Genomic DNA, 24,555 nt, shown 5'->3' on the forward strand with positions numbered 1-24,555 from the left:
GCAGACTGCTGTTGTCTCCATGCAATGCCTGTCATAAAAATAAAAAATTAACCATCACTGTATGCCTCGAACAATGCCACTTACCCAATTCTGGGTCTCCGACCCATTCCTACAATATCAGATGTTGACCTCACAATCTCTTTTTTTTTTTTCCAGTAATTTGCTGCAGGTACTAATATTAGAATTTCCTCTGATGGAACAAACTTATGATACAACCTTGGTGATTAAACTTAAATTTGCACCAGTCTATCATCTTTATGCCTACATAAAGACATTTTATTATAGCTAATGTCCTACATTAGCTTCACCTAATTAAATAATATCTTATACCTGCATACATTTGTTATGTCTATGGGAAATAATCTTAGTTCAAATCATATTAATGAATGGGACTGATGCACTCACACAATGGAGTTAATTCACCTTCAAAGGTTTTGGCCTCCAGGCGATGAAAATGGCCGAAAATTAGGTTCCCCAAATATCTACTGTTGCTAAAGGGATATGCAGCTGCTACTCGGCGTATTTTTAAACTTTCCGAAAGTTATTTGGAAGGGTCTAAATAAAGATATTTGGAACAAGCAAGAAGCAGAGCCTGACTATAATTTTTATTATCAGCTCCTTTCTGCTCCTGTCACAAAGGCTTATTCACCACCTAGATACATAGCTTTTTTGCCTTTCTGTGTGGCCTCTACTCCAAATAGATTTCTCTAGCTCAGAGCAGGAGTAAGTACAGCTAGCCTCCCCTTTGTCCACAAAACTCATATTATTTCCATTAGGAGGAAAAATACATTTTTAAATTTTCTTTTCCTTCCATGCAAAATCATGGAAGATGGTTGGTGCCACACAATTTCTTTTTTTTTTTTTCTCTATCCCAAAAGTTCCCAATCTTTTTGATTTGCAGACCATTTATCAACCTCCAAAACGTTTGGGGACTGTTATCACTGTCCTTTATGAAAGAGACCTGAAGAATTGTGATTCCATAACAGCAATGCAGGTGTATATAAGCCATAAGTGTGTGACTATTGCCCTCTGAATTCAGTCCCTTCATGGAGAAGATAGCAGTGAATAAAGAATGCAGAATTAAGATTATACCGATGAGAAACTTATTTTTAACTTCTGAACACTTGCTTGGAAGCAGTTCCTCATGTTCTGCAGCTTGCTAATTCATTGGTAGCTAGCTTGTTTTCATACAGTAATAGGCATTTATGTATTCATTTTTTGCATGTGTGTGACTGTTGCTATTTTCGTCATTGATGCCTATGGAACTGGAGTTTTTCACTAGTGGACCAACCTCACCAGAGTGACTTTGCATATCTGAAAAGCATAATGAGGCTGATGCATAGAGAAATGGAGCAGATCATTCCACAGCCCAGGAGCAGAGTGGGCCCAAAATGCCTCATTATAGGCTAATTTTTCACTCTATTTTTCCCTTGTTTGATTTCCCCCATAACATCTTTTACTGCTTTAAAGAGCATGTAATTGTATTTGCTGGACTGCTGGAATAGCTTCAAAATGGGTGAAGTGATCCCATTGTGTTTGCAAAATGTTTGATGGCTGAAAAAGTTTGTTTATATGTGTATGTGTGTATGTATATGTGTGAGGCTAGAGGGAAATGGGGAGGAGGGGTTTGGAGAAAGGGAATGTAGATACTGTCTAACAACCGTGTGTTAAGATAATCTAACTTCCCTCAGCCACTGCAATGCACTCCTTGCTTACTAAGGTTGTTTAGCTTGAGTGTTTCACCTTGAGATTAATTCTATTCATGAATAATTCCATCTCCAGCCTATCACACCAAAAGAAAGATGGATTATACCATCACTGTATCACTGGGATCACAATATTCATATTTATTACAAGGGGGGGTGGAGGGTTGAGCCTATTAGCTTTGTAATGGACGCAATGCAGGCCGTATCTCTCTCACTGTGCCCAATAATATTTGTATCTGGTGATGAACCAGGCTAGAAATTACAGCCAAAGCACAAAAGTTATGCAATTTGCTTTCCCTTCAGAAAGGTTGTCAGGGGAATGTGCTAAATCATTCCAACTTTTCATTTTGCTGAGAGTGGGGAATTGTAAGTGAGAGGACCCCATGTTTTCTACATGAACAGATTATATCACTGCTTTTCCAGCTGGCTTTTTCCTCAAACTAAAATATGCTTCCCATATCGAACATCAGTCTTCCATTTTCATCCCACAATCTGAGGCGGAGATGAATTGAAATCCATAGAAACATTTTATGTACAGAAGAAGTCACAAAGTTCGAGTCAAATATTTTTTCCCTTTTTTTCATCCACATCAAAGGCAGGAAAACAAGAAGGCATTGTTAGATGTGGTAGGCAGGCTTCTATGTCTGTTGATATAACAGATCAGGTTTTAAGGCCTTTTTCAATGCAGAGTTATAATAATGCCAGGTTGGTTCAGAAGAAGAGAGGAAGAATGAGTCTGACAAATAGATGAAGAAATGGAGACAAGAGAAACAGAAGATGGTACCAAAGGCCAGACATGCAGAGAAAAAGAGTAAACAGGAGAGAGAAAGAAGCAGAGTGAGAGAGAGAAGCAGAAAAGAAAAATGATTTGGTGGTCAAAAAGTCAATACGGTGTCTATGGATTGAGAAGTGCATGTTGCTTGCCATTTGATAGCTTCTCCACATATGTTGTAGTTAACGCTGTTGGAGATAAGAACACAGTTCATGGAGCTCATTATCAAGATGAACACATTCATTCCTCCTAACTCTGGAGCCTCTATCCCAGAATATCCAGGTAGACTGGGGAAGCCTTTGCCAAGTTCTGAAGAAGGCTGTGGATTTCTTTGATGTTCAGCCTCATGTGGGGCTCCCTTTGCCAACAACCCAACATCAAGTCATACACTTCCTTCGGGCAGGTACGTGGCCGCTGCAGCACTCGGCCCTGAGTTATGCACTCGATTACCTAATCAAAAAGCAAAGAAGGAAAGTAAATCTAAAGACCCGAGAGTCCAGGGAACAATAATTTTATATTCAATCTAGTCATGTAGGCAAAAACAACATAAAACCATGAAAGCAATGCAGCTTTATCCAGAATATGAAATTATATTTACAACTTGCATGAAAAGAAATGTCAAAGAATTGCTAAACTTTACCAGATATTAATAACCAAATTGAGCAGCAAGCAGTGCATCAACCTACAATTAAGGGCAGATTTTAAATACTTGCGCGATCGCGTACTTTTGTTCACGCACCAGGCGCGAACAAAAGTACGCTGGATTTTATAAGATACGCGCGTAGCCGCGCGTATCTTATAAAATCCGGGGTCGGCGCACACAAGGGGGTGCACATTTGTGCAACCTGCGCGCGCCGAGCCCAGCGCGGCCTGTTTGTTCCCTTCGAGGCCGCAACGATTTCGGAGCGGCCTCGAAGGGAACTTTTCTTCGCCTTCCCCCCACCTTCCCCTCCCTTCCCCTACCTAACCCACCCCCCGGCCCTATCTAAACCCCCCCCTACCTTTGTCGGCAAAGTTACGCCTGCTAAAAGCAGGCGTAACTTTGCGCGCGTCGGCTGGCTGCCCCGCTCTGTCCTCCGGTCCCGGGGGCTGGTCCGGAGGCCTCGACCACGCCCCCGGGCCGGCGCCACGCCCCCGGGCCCGCCCCCGAAATGCAGTGGCACGCCCCCGAAACGCCGCGTCGTTTCGGGAACGCCCCGGACATGCCCCCTCCCTCCCCTTTTCGAAAGCCCCGGGACTTACGCACGTCCCGGGGCTTTACGCGCGCCTGCGGCCTATGCAAAATAGGCCGCAGGCGTGCGCGGGCCTTTTAAAATCCGCCCCTTAGTGAATTAAGCTACACTGTGTGATGTCATCTGAATAGTTTAACATGATACAATACTTTGAGAGAAATCATTTGAATACTCAAAGCTTACACACAGGGGTTCACAGATTTAATGACTTTCCTATTAATTTTTCCGATAGCTACTGTATATTATATTATTATAACCTATGGGGGAGATTTTTAAAAAATACGCGAGCGCGTACTTTTGTTCGCGCATCAGGCGCGAACAAAAGTATGCTGGATTTTATAAGATACACGCGTAGACGCGCGTATCTTATAAAATCCGGGGTCAGTGCGCACAAGGGGGTGCACATTTGTGCAACCTGCACGCGCCGAGCCCAGCACGAGCTGCATGTTCCCTCCGAGGCCGCTCCGATTTCGGAGCGGCCTCGGAGGAAACTTTTCTTCGCCCTCCCCCCACCTTCCCCTCCCTTCCCCTACATAACCCACCCTCCGGCCCTATCTAAATCCCCCCCTTAACTTTGTGCGCGTCGCCGGCAGCCCCGCTCCGTCCTCTGGTCCCGGGGGCTGGTCCGGAGGCCTCCCCACGCCCCCGGGCCAGTGCCACGCCCCCGGGCCTGCCCCCGAAACGCCGGGGCGCGTCCCCAAATGCCGCGTCATTTCGGGAATGCCCCCAGACACGCCCCCTCCCTCCCCTTTTCGAAAGCCCCAGGACTTACGCGCGTCCCGGGGCTTTACGCGCGCCGGCGGCCTATGCAAAATAGGCACGCCGACGCGCGCGGGCCTTTTAAAATCCGCCCCTATGAGAACAGTACATGCATTATATCTAGAAGAATCAGATGGTTCCTTCCAGCCATCTGATTCTTTGTTCTGAATCCGTTTCACCAGATGGAATATGACATGGTACATCTTAGTTCCCAGTTGGTGCTACAGAATACTTACATACATACAAATTCCTCATGTCACAAAAATACATCACAGCTGTTTCTTGCACACAAGGTATTCATGTCTGTACAAACCTCATTGTTTGACAGCTGGTACCAGGGCTGCTTGCCATAGGTGAAGATCTCCCATAATACAACTCCCAGACTCCAGACATCACTTTCTGTGGTAAATTTCCTATACATGATACTCTCAGGAGGCATCCAACGAATAGGCAGCATGGTGTGCCCACCAACCTGAAAGCATAGAGAAAAGTCTGGGCAGTCAGCACGTCTGATTACTTGCAAGAAAGTGGTGCTCAGAGAGTTCAAAAGTTTGGTTTCTGCTGGACATTTCAATTTTTTACCCGCTACCAATATTTTTGAGTTAACGGAAACTTCAAAATATAATTTATTGATGTCTGCCAATTATGACTAGTCAGATGTTCCTATAAACAGAATTTCAACAGTTGCAAAACATTTTTTTTTTAATGGTGATTAATAATATATTGTCTTAGAATGGGCAATCATGTGGATTGTATGTACTGACTGTAGATGCCATTTGTTGATAACCACAGACCTATTAATTACGTGCATTCCTCTGGGCAGTGTAAATTCAGCTTGCTTTTCAGATATCACTATAACATCTATAATTGCTTCTGTCTGATTCTAATTCAAGTTTTCTTAAATTAATGTATCAGAAACATTAACAATAAAGTTAAAAAAAAAAAAAGAAGCACACTAACGCCCATACTTTTCTAAAACTCTGAGCTTTCGCAGGTCTTAGATGTCAAAGTAAATCTGGGGATGTTGATTGGTTATTATCCAACACTATGAAGCAGACATATCAAACTTTTGTTCCACTGCAAAAACTTGTTGCAAAATGAAAGAGGGGAGGAAGAAGAGGAAGAGAAGCGGGAGATAGTAGCACTATGTTGATCCATCTCCCCCTATAGAATATTGCAGAAAATAAACCCCATAGAAAGCTTTTAGTTTTAACATTCTTCACAAAATAATACTTACAGAAGTTAGTTGTATAACAAAGGTTTCTAAGTATCCAGTGTGTAATCTTAGAATGCATGGAAATAGTGTTTGCAATAGTAGGCCAGGCAGGATAGTGCTATAGCAGCATGTAGCAAGCGTGGAGGAGGCAGAAACAGTGACAGAATTCAAGAAAGCCTGGGATAAGCACAGAGGGATCCTCCTGATTGTGAAAAAGTGAGGGGAAAGCAAAAGATCAGCTGAGGATCCAAGGCACTGCAGCAGAAATGGAGCTGGGCAGACCATCTGATGTCAAATTCTATAGTCCTGTAACTGTGGGATCGGGGAATATCATGACCGGTTTAAGGTTCTTCAGTCTAGTAGTCAAGCAGATGATGTCCAATGTTTCAATAGCTGGTCCTGGAGTACCCCTCTAGCCAGTCTGGTTTTCAGAATATCCACAATGAAGATACATGAAATAGATGTTCATACATTGCCTCCATTGCACACAAATCTATTTCATGCATCTTCATTGAGGATAATCTGAAAATCAGAGTGGCTTGGAGAAAGGGGGTTATTCCAGGACCTGCTTGAGAAATACTGATGTAATGGACTGCAGGTGGAACATCACTCACTGTGAAAGACAATCAGTCACTCCTTTGTCAGTGTTGCGCTGCGATGGGGGAGAGCACCGGGGGGCGCTCACCAGCGCGGGACAAGATGTGTGCCCTTGCAATGAGACGGTCCAAGTCTGGAACCGGGGGACGTCTACCGGACCTGCACACCTCCGTGAGACCACCAATGCAACGGTGGTCTCTGAATGGTCCTCAGACCATTCCCAGCCCTTTCGGACTCGCTGCAGGGAGCAGCAGAGGCGGCAGGCTGGGCATGAGGCAGAGGTGGACAAGGAAAAAGAACAGACTTGGATGAAGGTCAGATGTGGACGAAGGTCAGACGTGGATGAAGATCAGACTGGACAAAGATCAGGTTCAGATTCAGACGAGAAGAGACAAGCTAAAACCAGGATAAAACTCAGGATGGAGAAGACACCAGATAGAGCACTAACACCCACAGCTGGGAAGGAGGCTGCATTGGCCAGAAGGACCCGCAGGCTATCCATAGGAGCACTGCCTGCCGGGGGCTAGGCATAGCTGGAGTCCAGAGCATCGGAGGACTATATACAAGATGGCCTCCAGGTGGAAATCCAGGACATCAGGACGAACTCCTCGGACAGTCAACGAAGGGCAGCCGGGACGGACGAAACGGACGTCCCGAAGACCTAGGAGTGACCGACAGGAAACATGGAGATCCTTGGCTCCGATGATGGAGAAGAACCACCAGCACCCTACACACCCCAGCAGGGGTGGTCGTGGACCACTGGGACGCAGCGCACCATACCAACCCAGCCAGGCTGGACGCGGACCTCGCCAGGATTGATCAAGTGAAGCCTTGGACATCTAGACAGGACAGACATCAGGATACAGAAGACATCTGGGCTGGAACAGAACATCAGGAAACATCTGGAACAAGGATGAAGTCTCAGGCTTGGAGGTAGACGAGACTTGGAACAGAAGACTAGACGAGGGACATCCAAGGAAGAGACCAGGAACAAGATGACAAAGAACCTTCAACGATGAAAAAGGAACACCCAGCAGGAGTAGAGAGCAGGAAGTCCTAGGGAGAACTTACTCCTTGCAAAGGCAACGTATGAATGATTGAAGAACACTTTTAAAGGGAGAAGCAGGAACACCCATGGAGGAGCTTGCAGGTGAGGCCAGAGGGACCACTCCCTCCTGGCCCTTTAACTCAGGCTGGAAGATGCGGACCCGCCCCTAGAAGGCAGGAAGAGGAAACAGGACCCTGTACAGCGGCGTCCCGCCGCTGCGAGAGCAGGAACAGGAGCTGGGCCTCTGCGCAGGCCCAAACGTCAGCGGCAGCGTCCCTGCTGCACTGAGAAGACTGAGGATTGCTCCAGCCGCACAAAGACACCTAGGTCTGCGGCCTCTGGGCCGCGAAGAGGAACCAGAGTCCACGGCTCCCTGCCGCGTTGGAGAGATGGCGGTGGCGGCCTCCTGCTGCGTGGAACCCCGGCACAGCCCCTGCCGTGCCGGCAAGATGGCGGCCTCTGGTCACGGAGGCAGGACCGGAGCGGCTTCATGCTGCAAGGGAGATCCCCGGTGTGGATCCTGCCGCGCCGGCACAATGGCAGCCTCCTGCCACTGCAGGGAAACCTGGCAGGGCTCCTGCCTGCCGGTGACGACATCAGGAGTCGGGCTGAGCCAGCCTGAAGAAAGGTAAGAGCCTGCTCGCAGCCCTGCCGCGAGCAGGATCGCAACAGTCAAACTATAGAATAACTTCAGACCACACTTTTCATGTGGTTCCCAGCTAAGATGATTACAAGGACAACTTATGTACAGGCTGCATATCACAGGAAACATTCAGAGAACCCAGTTCTGTAAATCTGTATAAGGCAGTGAAATTAGTGGTTTCTAAGTTCAATAGGACACTCCTTAGCATGAACTATACCAGTCTCTCACCTCTCCCACAGAAACATGAAACAAATTCAGACTTGGACTGAGTCCCTATCCCCAAAACCTGACATTCCATTTCAGGTGAGAAAATAATCCTTTACACATCTGGGAGTTGATCCAGAAAAATCTTGGAGGGAGGGTCCTCTTATTTGTTCTGCATAACACCTCCCTGCCATCCTGCCCCCAGCAGGAGCAATAGGATGCCCTTCTAAATGGTGATTCAACTGTTATAGGCTGTCTGCTTTCTCACACTCCTCTATCATTGTACCTCCTTTCAAGCAATACCTGCTCTTTCACTCTCTGGGTCAGAATGCTCATTGAACTATCCTGAGTTATCCAGAATAACTCAGTACCTGAATGTAATCCACTTTGAAGTGGCTGAAAGGCAGAATATAATAGGGATGTGAATCGTTTTTTGACGATTTAAAATATCGTCCGATATATTTTAAATCGTCAAAAATCGTTAGAGGCGATATATAATAGAAATTCCCCCGATTTATCGTCAAAAATCGTAAATCGGCACACTAAAACAACCCTAAAACCCACCCCGACCCTTTAAAATAAATCCCCCACCCTCCCGAACCCCCCCAAAATGTCTTAAATTACCTGGGGTCCAGTGGGGGGGGGGGGGGGTGGGGGGGGGGTCCCGGTGTGATGTTCCACTCTCGGGCCACGGCTGCGTTGATAGAAATGGCGCCGGCGCCATTTTGGTTCCTGCCCCCGACGTCATGAGCATAGGAGATTGCTCCTGGACCCCCGCTGGACCCCCAGGGACTTTTGGCCAGCTTGGGGGGGCCTCCTGACCCCCACAAGACTTGCCAAAAGTCCAGCGGGGGTTTGGGAATGACCTCCTGCACTCGAATCGTGTTGTCATAATGCAAAATGGCCATACGGCCGGCGCCATTTTGCAGTTGCAAAATGGGGGTCAGGAGGCCCCCCCAAGCTGCCCAAAAGTCCCTGGGGGTCCAGCGGGGGTCCGGGAGCGATTTCCTATGCTCGTGACGTCGGGGGACAGGAACCAAAATGGCGCCGGCGCCATTTCTATCAACGCACCCGTGGCCCGAGAGTGGAACATCACACCGGGACCCCCCCACTGGACCCCAGGTAATTTAAGACATTTGGGGGGGGGGGTTCGGGAGGGTGGGGGATTTATTTTAAAGGGTCGGGGTGGGTTTTAGGGTTGTTTTAGTGTGCCGGTTTTCCCGCCCTCCCCCGATTTACGATTTACACGATATTTAAAAAAACAAAACCGCGACGATCCGATTCCCTCCCCCCCCAGCCAAAATCGATCGTTAAGACGATCGATCACACGATTCACATCTCTAGAATATAAATCTAAATAAATACATAAAAATGAAAAAATATATAGAAATCTATAACACTAGGGATCTCCCAACCCACGGTCTCCTAAACTACATTAAAGGAGAACTCTAACATGGGGTTCCTTATAGAGATGTGAATCGTGTCCTCGATCGTCTTAACGATCGATTTCGGCTGGGAGGGGGAGGGAATCATATCGTCGCCGTTTGGGTGTTTAGAGTATCGTTAAAATCGTTAAAATCGTGAACCGGCACACTAAAACCCCCTAAAACCCACCCCCGACCCTTTAAATTAAATCCCCCACCCTCCCCAAATGCCTTAAATTACCTGGGGGTCCAGCGGCACACTAAAACCCCCTAAAACCCACCCCCGGCACACTAAAACCCACCCCGACCCTTTAAATTAAATCCCCCACCCCAAATGCCTTAATTTACCTGGGGGTCCGTAGCGGCGGTCCGTAGCTTAAATTACCCCCGGGTCCGTAGCTAAATCGGGGGAAGGGGGAGAGCAGGAAATCCGGCACACTAAATCGTGGTGTCTTCAGCCGGCGCCATTTTGCAAAATGGCCGCCGCAAAATGGCGGCGGCCATAGACCAATACGATTCGACGCAGGAGGTCGTTTAGCGAGGGTTTACTGAACGACCTCCTGCAGTCGATCTCCTGCCGGCGCCATTTTCCGTACGGAAACGATTCGCGGCAGGAGATCGCTCCAGGGCCCCCGCTGGACCCCCAGGAACTTTTGGCCAGCTTGGGGGGGCCTCCTGACCCCCACAAGACTTGCCAAAAGTCCAGCGGGGGTCCGAAACGACCTCCTGCATCGAATCGTATTGGTCTATGGCCGCCGCCATTTTGCGGTGGCCATTTTGCAAAATGGCGCCGGCTGAAGACACCACGATTTAGTGTGCCGGATTTCCTGCTCTCCCCCTTCCCCCGATTTAGCTACGGACCCGGGGGTAATTTAAGCTACGGACCGCCGCTATGGACCCCCAGGTAATTTAAGGCATTTGGGGTGGGGGATTTAATTTAAAGGGTCGGGGTGGGTTTTAGGGGGTTTTAGTGTGCCGGGGGTGGGTTTTAGGGTGTTTTAGTGTGCCGCTGGACCCCCAGGTAATTTAAGGCATTTGGGGGGGGGGGTTCGGGAGGGTGGGGGATTTAATTTAAAGGGTCGGGGGTGGGTTTTAGGGGGTTTTAGTGTGCCGGTTTTCCTGCCCTCCCCCTTCCCCCGATTTACGATTTTTTGACGATAAATCGGGGGAATTGGTATTGTATCGTGGCCCTAACGATTTTTGATGATTTAAAATATATCGGACGATATTTTAAATCGTCAAAAAACGATTCACATCCCTAGTTCCTTATATTATTATGCAGGGGGCCACATTCCTTTGATTAGATGAATTACTGTGGCACTGGCAGGTGACAGTGGCAGTAGAGAAGTGAGTTATAGTAATAGAAGTAAACTGTAGAAATAGATTAGTTGAATTACAGTAGCAAGAGAAGGTGGTTTGGATGAGGGTTTTTTAGAGATAATGTCAGCATAGGTTGAAGCCCCACTAGGCTTTTTAAGCAGACAGCAGGAAAGGAAAGGAGGTGGATCAGTTTGACTCTGACTGAGATATTGATTGGGCCAGTGATCTTCTAGAAAGGGTTCCTATGGGCTGCCTTCTAAAAGAGTAATTATGAAAACAAGTAGTGTTTCATCAAATGGAGTAAAGTTGGTGAGAGCAGCCCTTTTGATAAGAATCTGGCAGCACATCACAGTTGATTGGGCCTTTAGGAAAAAATACAAAACAAATGGGTTTAGGATCTAGGTATGAAGAAGAAAATGAGAGAAAGAGATCCCTGAATGTAAAGACAACATAAATACTCTGAGATTGTTTTATTTGTGCATTTATTTTCTTTCTAGGAAATACCTTTTGGTTTCTAAAGTTTCTAAAGTAACGAATTGAGGTTTTCTACACCACCAGTCACCGACTTGATGCCATGGTATAAAGTCAAATCTCTGTTTAACTTCAAGTTCCTTTTGTTGTTTTATTCATAAAAGGAAATATATGTAACAAGCATTGTGGGGCCTGTTTATTAAAGGGTATTAATGTTTTAATGGGCATTAAACAGTCCTAAGTTGGAGTTAATGAGCTTGTGTTAATGTTAATGCAAAACTTCCAAGGTTACAATGAGGAATGGTAAGGCGCGCAATTTGTTTTAACCTATTCACTAATGAGAAAACTTAACTCATGAACTTAACTCAATGAATCTACTTGAGGACAAATGGCCTGGTGAGAAACAAAGTCCGTGTAGTAAAGGAAGAGTTTAAGAGACTTGATGAGGAACTTAGGAAGCAGGCAAGGACCATCCGCAGCAGATCTTGAGGGTAAAGACAGTAGGGATGTGAATCGTTTTTTGACGATTTAAAACAATAGTCAGATATATTTTAAATCATCAAAAATCGTTAAGAGTCGCGATACAATAGAAATTTCCCCGATTTATCGTGAAAAATCGTAAATCGGGGGAGGGGGGAGGGCGGGGAAAACCGGCACACCAAAAAAACCCCTAAACCCACCCCGACCCTATAAAACGAATCCCTTACCTTCCCCCACCCTCCCGAGCCCCCCCAAAGCTTTTTACGAGTACCTGGTGGTCCAGTGGGAGCGCGGGGACCGATCTCCCAGTCTCGGTCCATCAGCGCCATTTTGGCTGCCACTCAAAAATGGCGCCGATGGCCCGATAAAAAAAAAACCCACCCGACCCTTTAAAAATGACCCCTTAGCTTCCCCCACCCTCCCGATCCCCCCAAAACATTTTAAAATTACCTGGTGGTCTAGTGGTGGTCCCGGGAGCGATCTCCCTTTCTCGGGCCATCGGCTGCCACTCATAAAGATGGCGCCGATGGCCCTTTGCCCTTACCATATGACAGGGTATCCGTGCCAATGGCCGGCCCCTGTCACATGGTAGGAGCACTGGCTGGCCGGCGCCATCTTTAAAGATGGCTGCCACCATCGTAAAGATGGCCGCCGCCATCTTTAAAGATGGCCGCCGCCATGAGTTTCATGTGAAAAAAAACCCTCAAATATTAACACCCCTCCCCAAAAAAACAGTCAAAAAAACAAAAATAGGGCCTTCCATCTCTCTCTACCTCCCACCTACCCAGAAAAATGTCAGGGCCAGGATCCACCTCAGCCCACACTTATCTTGTCTGGGGGGGGAGGGGAATCTGCTGGCGAGGCCTAGGCCCAGGCCGAAACCTTGGCCTTGTGTAGGTCGAGGTCGCAGTAGTCACCACAACCTCAACTATAGCCTATGCAAGGCCAACATCTTGGTCTAGGCTGGAGCCTAGGCCCACACCTGATGCTGTGGCCCAGCCTAGAGGACAGATCCTGATACTGGGGACTCCCCGATGCTAGGACCTCAGCACAGTGGCCAAGTCCTGATGCTTGGGCCTCAGCCTCAGGCCCAGTGCCTAGGCCCAGCCCAGAGGCCAGGTCCCAAGCCTGGGCTCTGGTCTGGAGGCTAGATCCCAATGTCTGGCTCTCGGCCTAGATCAGGCCCAGGCCCGGATCCCAGGCCCTAGAGCAGCTCCAATGATGTCCTATTCTTCCTTTCTTCTTCAACTGACACCATCTGTTGCAGTTTCACTGGAGTTAATTAACTCTGGTGCTTTCACCCCAGAAGACAGTACCATTTTGATGTATGGCATTGGGCCTAGGTCTGAGCTGAGGCCCCAGTGTCATGAACCAGCCTTCAGACCAGGCCCCAGCATTGGGCCTGGTGCTGGGCTGAGGCTCCAGCTTTTGGACCCTGCCTCTGTACCAGGCTGTGTCATCAGGCCTGGGGTCCGGGCCCCAGTCTCGGTTGAGGCCCAGGCATCAGGACCTGGCCTCTGGGCTGGGCCCCAGCATCGGGCCTGGGTCTGGTTTGAAGCCCAGGCATGGAGACATGGCCTATCCACTTCCGCGGATGCCGACAAATCAGGTAAGTGATTGTTCGGGGGAGGCTAGGGTCTTAGCCGAGGCCCTGGCATTGGCCCAGGAGTAGGCTGAGACCCAGTTTTGCGCTCAGGTCTAGGCCATGGCCCCTGATTTGGGCCTTGGCCTCAGCCCTAGGTGAGACCCCGGCCTTGAGGAGTTGATTTGTACACTGTCTCTGCTAGCTGCATTATACAAATCAACTCCTTTTCATCACTTATAACAGGTCAAAAATTCTTTAATGATGTCAATTTAAGAATGGATATCTCTGAATGTGTCTGTAGCACCACCCCCTAACCCCAACCCACCTCCAGAAAACTAACCCCGAATCTAAGTGCCCCCTTACAATGGTCCATATATATAGAGTATCAGACTGAACCCTATAAAGAGGCTTCTCTCTCTCTCTCTCTCACTCTCTCTCTCTCACTCACTCATAACATATGCATGCTGGTTGAGGAAAATTCATAGTTACATGCTGTCCCCACTTACTTTTTCTGAGCACACATACCTCAATGCACATGCATCCTTCCTGCCTATTTAAAATTCACGTAGCTCCCGCACAGCCCACTTACATTCATATGTAGCCTTTTTTGCGCACACAGGGCTTTTAAAATCTACTTTTAAAGTCTTGCTGCATAGTGTGCTATTTTTGGCATACACAAAAGCCTCTTAATAAGCACATCCACCTTTATGTGCTCCTTTAACTTGTAAGTGGCATACTGTATTACAAGTGGTGGGATACATGGCTTTGTGCCTCACTGACAAAATAAAAAACTAAAATGATCATAAAAAACTAGTCTGAAATATAATGTAACCTGACAATTGTATTTATAGTAAATTAAATATTTACAAAGCATGCAACGTTTTAAGGTAGTAGCCTTGTGAGGACTGTTCTGCAAGATTGGAAGACATGAAATAAGGAGGTGATACAAACAGAGCTGTGATTCAGTGTCACTCTGGTTGCATTTACTTACTGCATTGATGACGATAACTCATCTAGAAGCTAAAAACGTTACTCACTTAGCAACAAACATATAGCCAAAGGGTAAGTGCCATTACAGAATGATTAATTGTCATAAACCATTGGTCTTATTAAATATTAAAGAAGAACTTTTAACATTGCTCATCATATTTATGATTGTTTTATTTCAGCAGTTTCTTCCTGTTGCTTCTTTAAAATATTAATGAATATAAAATTCAGCTCTCTTTGCCGTATCAGTGACCTTAACCATGGTTTAATAAGACCCCTGAGTCTGGTGATCATTTACACCAGAACTTCAAAACCCCTGTGATTGTACTACATCTGCTTTGGTAACATCTAATATCGTGAAAGATGTTTGTGGACATATTTTCTTTCTTTTGTTTTCTTTAAAGTCGGCAATGATGCCATTGCAGCCAGGTACAGCTATGGCAAAGTGCTGACTGTCAACATATCTTTGTAATGTTCCACAATCAGTCTTTCTAAAATCTTCATTTCTATTTTTTTTCTGATTAGTCTTCATACTGGCTATTGACCACCCTACTACTACTTAAAGGTATCATTTCTAAACATATGCAGCATTGATTCTAACTCCATATATGAGCTATCTGATTCCACTCAGGTTTCTCCTCTTGAACTTGAGTATCAGGTAGATACTAAAGAGAAGATCTGTTAGGAACAATAGTCTAAATCAATTGATCAAATCATCAATGCATTTGTAACTCATCTTTCCAAAGCTCAAAATGAAGTACATCAGAAACATTAATAAAATTCAAGTTCAAAGTCATCTAAATAGATGCCATACCACAGAACTAACAATCATAAACAGCCTCTGGTCTCAGAAGGTAATTATGATGTTACATTGGAAGGTGCTTAGAGGCTGAGGAATGACGCTTTGACTGACCCTCAGTGTAGAGGGTCACACATGCTGTACACTTTCCAGTTGGCATTCAGCTCACAAGGAGCAGAGGAACCTGTGGGTAGGGTGCTTTAATTTTTAAATCCCATAGGGAAGGCCAAACTATCTCTGACCTTGCTTCAGTTCTGATTTCAATCTTCAGGATTTGATTGTCTCAGATTTACTTAGTTGATTAGCTTTGATCTGGTTTGAATGTGACAGATTTTTTAAAATTCAGGTTTATGGAAGCATTCACAGATTCAAGATATTGGACTTTTTTCTCTTACATCTATTGCAAATCAATGAATATTCACATCCAAACTGAGTCAAAACATTTGAACTGGGGACATACAGAACTGTAAGTGGCTAGGATTTATCCAAGTTGATTCATGGCCCTACATGGGTCAGATCCTTACCTCTTTGTCCATTTCCCAATTACTTCGATTAATTCTGGTGATGTAGTGTCATCCTCCCCCCCCCCCCCCCCCCCACACACACCTTTAAGGAAAGCAAGAAGAGTCTGCAGCTAGTCTGTTGAAAGTCCTATAAAGATAGTTGAAATTGTACTGTCATGAAAGCTGGCATTGGCTATTTTCCTTATGAGTACTAGATTTGGAGCTAAGGAGGGAATAGGGAATATGTATCTAGCATGATAGTATGGCCAAGCAGCAAAACCTAATATCCAGGCTTTTCTAAACAAACTGTACTTAATGTTCACAATGACTCTCAGTCCAGCTTCTGTTGATGCCTTAATGCTGCTTATTAATGTTCAAAATGATTGCATAATGCACAGGTCTGAAAATAGCTCATTGCTAATTCATGGCTTACTACTGCTCTGTGACTAACACGCTTGCAAAAAGTCATACTGCCAGTAAAACCACTAACTATACTATTAGACCACATCCTTAAAAATGCAAGAAACATGGACTAAACAAACAGAAGAGGCTTGCGGCCAATAATTAATATCATCCTACGATTTCAGCTTCTAAAATGAACAATAAATAGCATGATCCTCTGGGTATCATAGTTAACCATAAACCTTTCAGCCTGCATGCCTGCCCTGTTCAGTTAATGTCTCATTAAACTAACAAATACTTTTATCAATGTTACTCTATTGGATAAAGTAGTTTGGCTGCCATGTTAGTTCACATGAATGCCCAGAAATAAACATTTGCAAACTATAAAATACAAAAATTATCTATCAAGTGATACCTTTATTATTGGACTAACGTAATACATTTCTTGACTAGCTTTCAAGAACTAATTGTTGCGATTCCGGGTCGCCCCCGGAATCGCCACCCACCTCGTCGTGAGTCCGCACGGGCCCCGCGCTTCCCGGGTCTCCAGGGACCTCTGCCGCCGCAGGCCCGGTGTCTCCCCACCTCGCCCGGGCCTGCAGCTCCTTCAGCTCCTGTCTCTTCTCCGCGCCGGAGCAGCCGGCGTCTCTCGGCGGTAGGCCCCGCCCCCTAGACGTGCGCGTCTCAGCTCAGAATTTAAAGGGGCCAGTGCGGGAAACTTCGGGGACGCCTCCTGATGACATCAGACGCTGCAGGGTACTTAAGCCCTGCAGCTGGACTAGGACTTTGCCTTGCAACGAGGTTCCCAGGTATTCCTGTCTCCAGTTGCTGCGTTCCTGCTTCAGTGTCTTCTACTTGGCTCCTGACCTCGGATTGGCTTGCAGTGATTCTTGGCTTCTGACCCCGGACTGGTTTACGGTGATTCTTGGCTTCTGACCCCGGACTGGCTTGCGGTAATTCTCTGGCTTCTGATCCCGGACCGGCTTACGTTGACTCTCTGGCTTCTGACCCCGGACTGGCTTACGGTGATCCTTTGGTTCCTGACTCTGGACTGGCGAGCGACGACCCTTCGGCACACAACCTTGTACTTCATCTGACCAGGTCCCTGCGGGCCCTCCTAAGTCCCAGCGGCCGGGTCCCTACGGGCTCCTCCTGGGGGGACTCCGGCTTCCAGGGTGAATCTCCTAAGTCCCAGCGGCCGAACTCCTACGAGCTCCTCTCGGGGGAGGATCGGCTTCCAGGGCGAAGATCTTCTCACCACAGTGCCAGCGCCACCATCTCCTTCTTCCTCGCCAAAGCTCTTGGTCACATAGGGCTCCCAGAGTTCCACCTTCGGCCAGCCACCAGTCTGTCCTTGCCGCCTCCCGGTCGGGACCTCTGCTATAACCACCTTCAGCAACTCTTCCCCTGGTTCCGATCGGCCCAAGGGTCCACGAATCCAACACTAATACTCTCTTCTTCAGGTCAGAATTTGAATGAACAAAAGATGACATTACCAAAAAATATAAAACAGCGTGGCTACCATAAGTGAATCATAAAATGCATTACACAGATAGGGTGAAGGGGAAAGCTGCAGAAGTGGTGCGAGGATTTTTATGGGTGATCAGAAGGTGATAGGCAGGATAATTATAAGGAACAAGACCGCTGCATCAATGACTTTACCATCAGGATAATTAAAAGAAAAATTTAAAACAAAACCAAGACTTTTGAAGTTCAAATAATCAGATATTTTGGAACTGACAAAAAAAAGGATTCTGCAAAGGCTTTTTTTTTTAAATCATACTATGAGCCATAAAATTATACTTGGAAAGTGGGGGTACTGGTGGTCCTTGGTTTTACTTTTTAAACTCAGTGGGATGGACGAGGGATGCTGGGAGGCACAGGAAGCCCTCTGGCTCACTTTTCCAATACCATGGAAAGGAGAGAGAATCTGGGCAGTCAGATTTAAGGAGCCTTTAAAAATATAAGAACATATGATTTGCTATACTGGGTCAGGCCAAAGGTCCATCAAGCCCAATATCCTGTTTCAAACAGTGGTCAATACACATCACAAGTACCTGGAAGGATCCCAAAGTATAGACAGATTCCATATTGCTTATCCTAGGGATAACCAGTGGATTTCCCCAAGTCCACACATCTTCCAAACCTTTTTTAAACCAAGCTACACTAACATCTTTTACCACATCCTCTGGCAATGAATTCCAGAGATTGATCATGCATTGAGCAAAAAATTATTTTCTATTTGTATTAAATGTATTACCTAGTAACTTCTTTGCATGTCACCTTAGTGTACTTTTTGAAAGAGTAAAGAACAAATTTGTGTTTATCTGTACCACTACACTCATTTTATAGACCTCTATACCTCTTTTGTAGTGCCTTTTAAGGAGGGAGAATCTGGGCTACCAAATTCAAGGCTGTTTTTGTAGATTTGTCCACTGAAATTAAGTAGATAGTGCTGCATATCAGTATTAGGAGTCTAACTTCTTTCTCCCGTCACCAAGCCAACCCCTACTCCTGGCCACAACCATATTTAAGTAAATAAATATTAAAAATAGGTTCCTAAATGTAGTTGCTCGAACCCAGTCAGATTCCAAAGAAGCCAATTTAGTTGCCTAATTCCTCAAAACTCCTAAAACTTTGAGCATTGAACTCCATATTAACTCCATATTTCCATGGAAATTCAAAAGAGCAGGAGGAAACTTCTGGGTCAAAAAAAAGAGATGTGCAAAACTTTTTGATTTTGAGGATTTGGCCCACCATACCTTCTCCTGTCTCTATAAGTTTCTTCTTTTTTTTTTTCGATATGCCATACTGGGTCAGACCAAGGATTCATCAAACCCAGTATCCTGTGTCCAACAGTGGCCAACCAAGTCACAAGTACCTGACAAGTACCCAAACATTAAGGGGGCGATTTTAAGACCCCCGTGCAGTTCCCAGCATGTGGATGAGTTCTCCACGTGCAGGGGGATTTTAAAAGGCCATGCGCAACCTGGGCAGTAGCCCTGGAAAACACTTCCTCGTGGAGAGAAGAATGTAGCACCTAGACAGCAGGTCCTTGCTACAGGATCATTTCCTGCTGCACCAGGTTGATGCTCTCCTACCAGGAGATCGTCCTCATCCAAATCAACACCAGGGATGCCAGACTGGAGTTGGGACTTTGCTACTATGTCCCTGAAGGTCTCATCTATATACCTCTCTGTCTGCCTCAGCTCCTCCAGGGCTGCCACTCTAGCCTCCAGAGATCGGACTCATTCTCTGAGAGACAGGAGCTCTTTGCACTGGGTGCACACATACAACCTCTCACTGGCATGTTAAATATCATACATGTGACACGAAGCAAAAGACTGGAAGGTCCCCCTCTTGCTGCTGGACTGCTGCCTTCATCTTATTTGTTCAGTTCCTAAGTTAAGTTTAGGTTGCTATGGGAGTAGGGATGCATACAACTTGGGACCTTTAAATGTATTAGTGTATTCACTGTTTATCTGGTAGTGACCTACAAGGGGATGACTAAACTTGATAAAGCCTGGCACAATCATGTGATTAAGTTAAAGGGCTGAATATTTATTTATTTATTTTTATGTGAAAGTGTCTCCTACCTATAAATCAAAGGATGAGCTAGGGGTGGGTGGGAAGGAGAGAAATCAAAACACCCAAACTCCTGGCTTTTGCCTGCCTTCTGACTAGCTATTTAATACAGACACACAAACACACTAAAGAATATGCCTCAAAAGTTTACTTCTCCCCAAAACTTTTTAAATTCTAAAATTTTCTGAAGGCAGTACTTATCAATTTTCTTAAGCCACCAGCAAGATGATCATCTCCTCTCAGTGCTCCCACAAGATCTAATATTATGCTATCAATCCCTTCAAAGTAAGGTCTCTGCAGATGAATTCAGCCAGAAAAACTTACCTGTTATAGTTTAACTCATCCAATAAAGGCAGATTAGTTCTTAGCTGTGGTAACCTATATGCAGAGTTCAGATCCTGATCCAATTAACACAGACAATGAGCTCCTTTTAACTCCCAAGCTTCAAAGAAAAAGCTGACCCTTTGAATTACTAAACCCAAAGGCAGAAACAAAAAGATACTAGAGCCTGGCAACCCCTTCCTCTCTATTCTTCCTTTCTAAAACTAAGTAGAAAAAAGTTTAAGAAATAAAATAAGCAATGCAAAGAATACCTTTATCAAAAATTAAAAAACCAAAAAGTTATTAATAAAAATTATCCCTCTTCAAAGTAAGGTCTCCATAGTTGAATTCAGCCAGAAAAAACTTACCTGTTGTAGTTTAGCTCCTCCAATAAAGCCTTCTCCTCAGTACATTAATGTGTTGGAGGGTTGGAGCTGGGAACTGGGGTTAGATCTATCCTCATTACAAGTCTCAAAATGTTTCTCTAAGATTCATTCTCTCTCTATGAATATTGAATTGTGGGAAACTCATTTCAAATGTATATATGTCTCCCAAAGACAAGCCTATGTCAATCTGATAGCTGTCTTGCCAAACAGAACACCAGTTCTAGGCTTGCCCCACTATTTAGGTATTTTGGAGAGAAGTGCAGGGATATACACACATTGAAAATAGAGCTTCTCCCTTTTACAACGTCCACTTGATCTTGCCTTATCAATTGGGGTAATATTTGCGCCAGCCTATCAACCATAATTTTTACTAGCAGTTTAATATCCAGATTTAAGAGAGAAATTGACCAATAGGAGTCTGGTGATATAACATCTCAACTTGGTTTTGTTATCACTGTGACAAGTGCCATGTTACAGGAGAAAGGAAAATGTCCCCTTTCGATCAATTCCTCATACAAACCCGCCAATGGAGTAAAGAGTTTATTAGCTAAAATCTTGTAGAATTCTGCTGAATATTCATCCAGTCCTGGAGCCTTTAAAAGTTTAGTTTGTTGGATCCCTCACGGGATTTCCTACAATTATATGGTGTATTCAATTTGTCTGCTTGCTCTGACATTAATTTAGGCATTCCTATTGCAGCCAGATATTCTTTTACTTCATCAACGTCCATATGAGTACAATGACTGGTAAAAAGTATGAAATAGGGTGGAAAGATATTTGTTGGCATTAACTTCTTTACCTGAATCATCCTACATGGCAGATATATGATGCTGCCTCATCCAATTTCTCATTAGTTTGGCTAGTAGTTTTCCTGATTTATTCAAAAAATGAAAGAATTTGCATTTATAGTAAAGCAAATTTCTCTAAGCCCTATGATGCAATAGAGTATTGAGAGCTGTCTGAATAGTCACAAATGCCTCCTTAGCTATAGGTGTAGACTGCCTCTCCTAAATTTTATTTAGCCCATTTGAAATGCCTTTCTAATCTCAATATTTCAAAAGTTATTGCTTTTTTTCCCAAGTTACTGTATATGAAATAATATAACCTCTTATAACTGTCCTGGTAGTTTTACCAGAATTAGGATGGGAGATGACTAGTGCTCTTTATTAAAATAGCAGTCTTCTCTCACTTTTGTATTCACTATTCTCTAAACTTTTGATCTTGATAAAATATTTGGGGAATCGCCATGTACATGCCGAATCTTCTGGATGAAAACTTTCCATGTCTAACCAAACAAGAGCTGGCCTATTTCCAGGGGACCACTTTCAGATTGTGTAACCTTAATAACATCATTCCTGTTCATTATAAGATAATCTATATGGAAATATGTATTATATGCCCTAGAAATATGTGTATATTCTTTATCCATTGGATGAAGGACCCTCCACATGTCCACCAAATCCATACTACTACATAGATAGGTTATTCATTTGGAATTCTGAGGCCCCTGAACTGATGCTGCGGAGGATCTGTCCATAGTTAAATTGTGTACACGGTTGAAATCCCCACCTATTATCACAAGGTCTTGTCTATAGGATGTTACTGTTCTGACTATTTTGGCCAAAAAATTATGGTTATAGGTATTGGGGATGTAGATGTTACATAACATGAGGATTTGGCCATATAATGTACCAGAAACTAAAAGATATCTTCCCTCTGAAGTTTACACTACTTTAGAAGCTTGAAAGGGGATCCTTTCGCCAATCAGGATAGCTACACCAGCCTTCCTGATACCTGATTGGGAAGAAAACATCTCCCCTACCCATTGTCTACATAGTTTTTGATGTTCTACTTTGTCCAAATGAGTTTCCTGTATCATGGCTATGTCTGCACGGTGTCTTTGCAATGCTTGTAATATTTTATATCTCTTAACTATAGATCCAATTCCTGATACATTCCACATGACATATCTAACACTCTGATGGCCTTCACTTCAGTACTGCGAGATTAACAATAAAATTTAGATTCATTCCCACTTTCAGGACCAGGTCTCTCAGCCTAAACCCAAGCCTGCACAACATAGTGTTTGTAGTGGTCTTAGCTTACTATTTAATCTGGTAGATTTTAAAAACCCCTACATGCTCCGAGGCTGGGCGATATGGGTGTGACTTGGCGCAGCGTGTAGCACGTGGATTTTAAAACCCACTTTGCTATACACTTATCTCCCAGTATGCGAATAAATACATTTTTCAACAAAAGGGGCGGGGTGTGGGCATGGTCTGGGCAGGGCATGGGCGGGACATGGATGGGCCAGAACTGTACCATGAAGTCTGCATATAAGTGTTTATTCACACAAGCGCATGCCGGGTCCCCTACCGTGTAACTTTATCTCTGCTAGTCAGCGGGATTTTAAGGCTTGGGACTTTTAGGGTAAAAAGGAGATAAGTTAGCTAGGTGGTTTAAGAAGTCCTTTCCTTTACTGGGGAAAATTAGGAACAAACTGGGGAAACAGGTAATTGCATCGGCAGTCATATCTGCTAAAAATCACCCCACTTATGCGCTCGAATCGCCATTTGTGCACAGATACACGTGTCAATATAAAATTCTGTCCATATGTATGCATGTATAGCTGATTTTATAACACGCGTGCTTATATTCACATATTTGTGCATGTGTTATAAAATCGTTGTGTCCATGTGCACGTGCTGGCAAATGTGTGCACATGTGTACCCATGTGCGGGTCTTAAATTTTACTTCAAAGTCTCCTGATTATAAACAGTTGTTCTTACTGCCATAGACAATCCCTGAACGCTTTCCCCCTTTGGTGTATTTACCCAATAGTTCCTCTTAAACTTCTCCACCCTGTTAACCCACCCATTAAAAAGAAGAAAAAAACATTTCCTGTAGCATAGATCTATCATAACTTTGCTGTCTCTGGTGGAAGAGATTGGTGTGCTGCTACTTTTCACAGAGTTGGCTAGGTAATTTGCATATGATAACATACATGCACAATTAAATTCCTCTGGCATATTCGAATGCCTCTTCTTGCACATCAGACGTACTGCATGCGGTTATTCAATTGATTGCTTCATAGAGACTGGCACCATTATCCTAGTCTTAATTGGAATCATTGTGCAAATTTCTCAGTGTTTCATCTAATGTTGTTAGCTGAAACATTCAGACTCAGTTCTCTATGGAGTAAATTGCTGGTTATTGAATTTAAGAAAGGAAGTAATTTCAACGTATTCCTTCTCCTTACACCGATTATGCCTCTGATTAGATTTCCACACCTTTCCATACTGGGAGGAAAAGTGTGGCAAAGTCAAATACCCCCCCCCCCCAAAAAAAAAAAAAAGAAAAAAAACTCTCAAAAAACAAAACCTGTTGCAAAACATACTCAGGTCACAGAGACAATCTCACTATTTGCTCACTTTTGTCATCCAACAGCAGTATAAGCATAGTGTAATAGATATAGAGCTAATTGATGTTTCATTAAGCAGAAACTAAGTCCAATTTACTCACAAATGTTTCAGCAGTCTCGAATTTCATGGTATTATTGGTATACATTACACGAAGGTTAGCAGGAAATAATGCGAACAGTTTAGCACATACCACAGAAAAGGATTTTCCTTGCATTGATACCCTGTGAAATAGTTCTGAAAAATTAAAATTGTAGTTCCCTCATACTTTGTGTCCTAATTTTTCTAGAATCCCTTGCTTATGTGCACAGTTCAAAAATTTAGCAATCACTGGACGAGTTTGTTCCATTGTGCATTTCTCGTGCCCATTCTATGAGCTTGTTCTACTCTAATGTCGCCATGTTGCTTAGTTAAGGCCAATGCACGTGGTAGCAAGGATTGCAGTGTACCTGCTAAATCTTTCTTGATCACGGATTCCAGAAAACCTATGATGTGCAGATTGCTTCTTCTGGACCTGTTCTCGAGATCCTCAAGTTTTTCTGCTTGCTTTGCATAGTCTGATTTCAGAAGCTGAATCTCCAATTCCAGACTATACATACCGTCTGGCACTAGTAACCCCTGTCACATGGTAGGGGCAAAGGGTGAATGGTATCATTTTGGCAAATGACAGCCACTGGCTTGTGAACAGGAGTTGCT

At 44.7% G+C, this 24,555-nt stretch overlaps 1 protein-coding gene across 1 annotated transcript in view; it reads right to left on the bottom strand.

The window, feature by feature from the left end:
- Positions 1-991: 991 nt before the first annotated feature.
- The window catches only part of LOC115099230 (BDNF/NT-3 growth factors receptor), a 239,516-nt gene continuing 215,952 nt past the window's right edge, over positions 992-24,555 (bottom strand). Inside the window, exons 6-7 of the mRNA XM_029616695.1 lie at positions 4,783-4,941; positions 992-2,928 (exon numbers count right to left, since the gene is read on the bottom strand). Of these exons, the coding sequence (XP_029472555.1) occupies positions 2,743-2,928; positions 4,783-4,941 (345 nt within the window). The 3' untranslated portion in view covers positions 992-2,742. The remainder of the gene's footprint in view (positions 2,929-4,782; positions 4,942-24,555) is intronic.

The sequence above is a fragment of the Rhinatrema bivittatum genome, chromosome 1 (genome assembly GCF_901001135.1).
Source record: "Rhinatrema bivittatum chromosome 1, aRhiBiv1.1, whole genome shotgun sequence".
NCBI lineage: Eukaryota > Metazoa > Chordata > Amphibia > Gymnophiona > Rhinatrematidae > Rhinatrema > Rhinatrema bivittatum.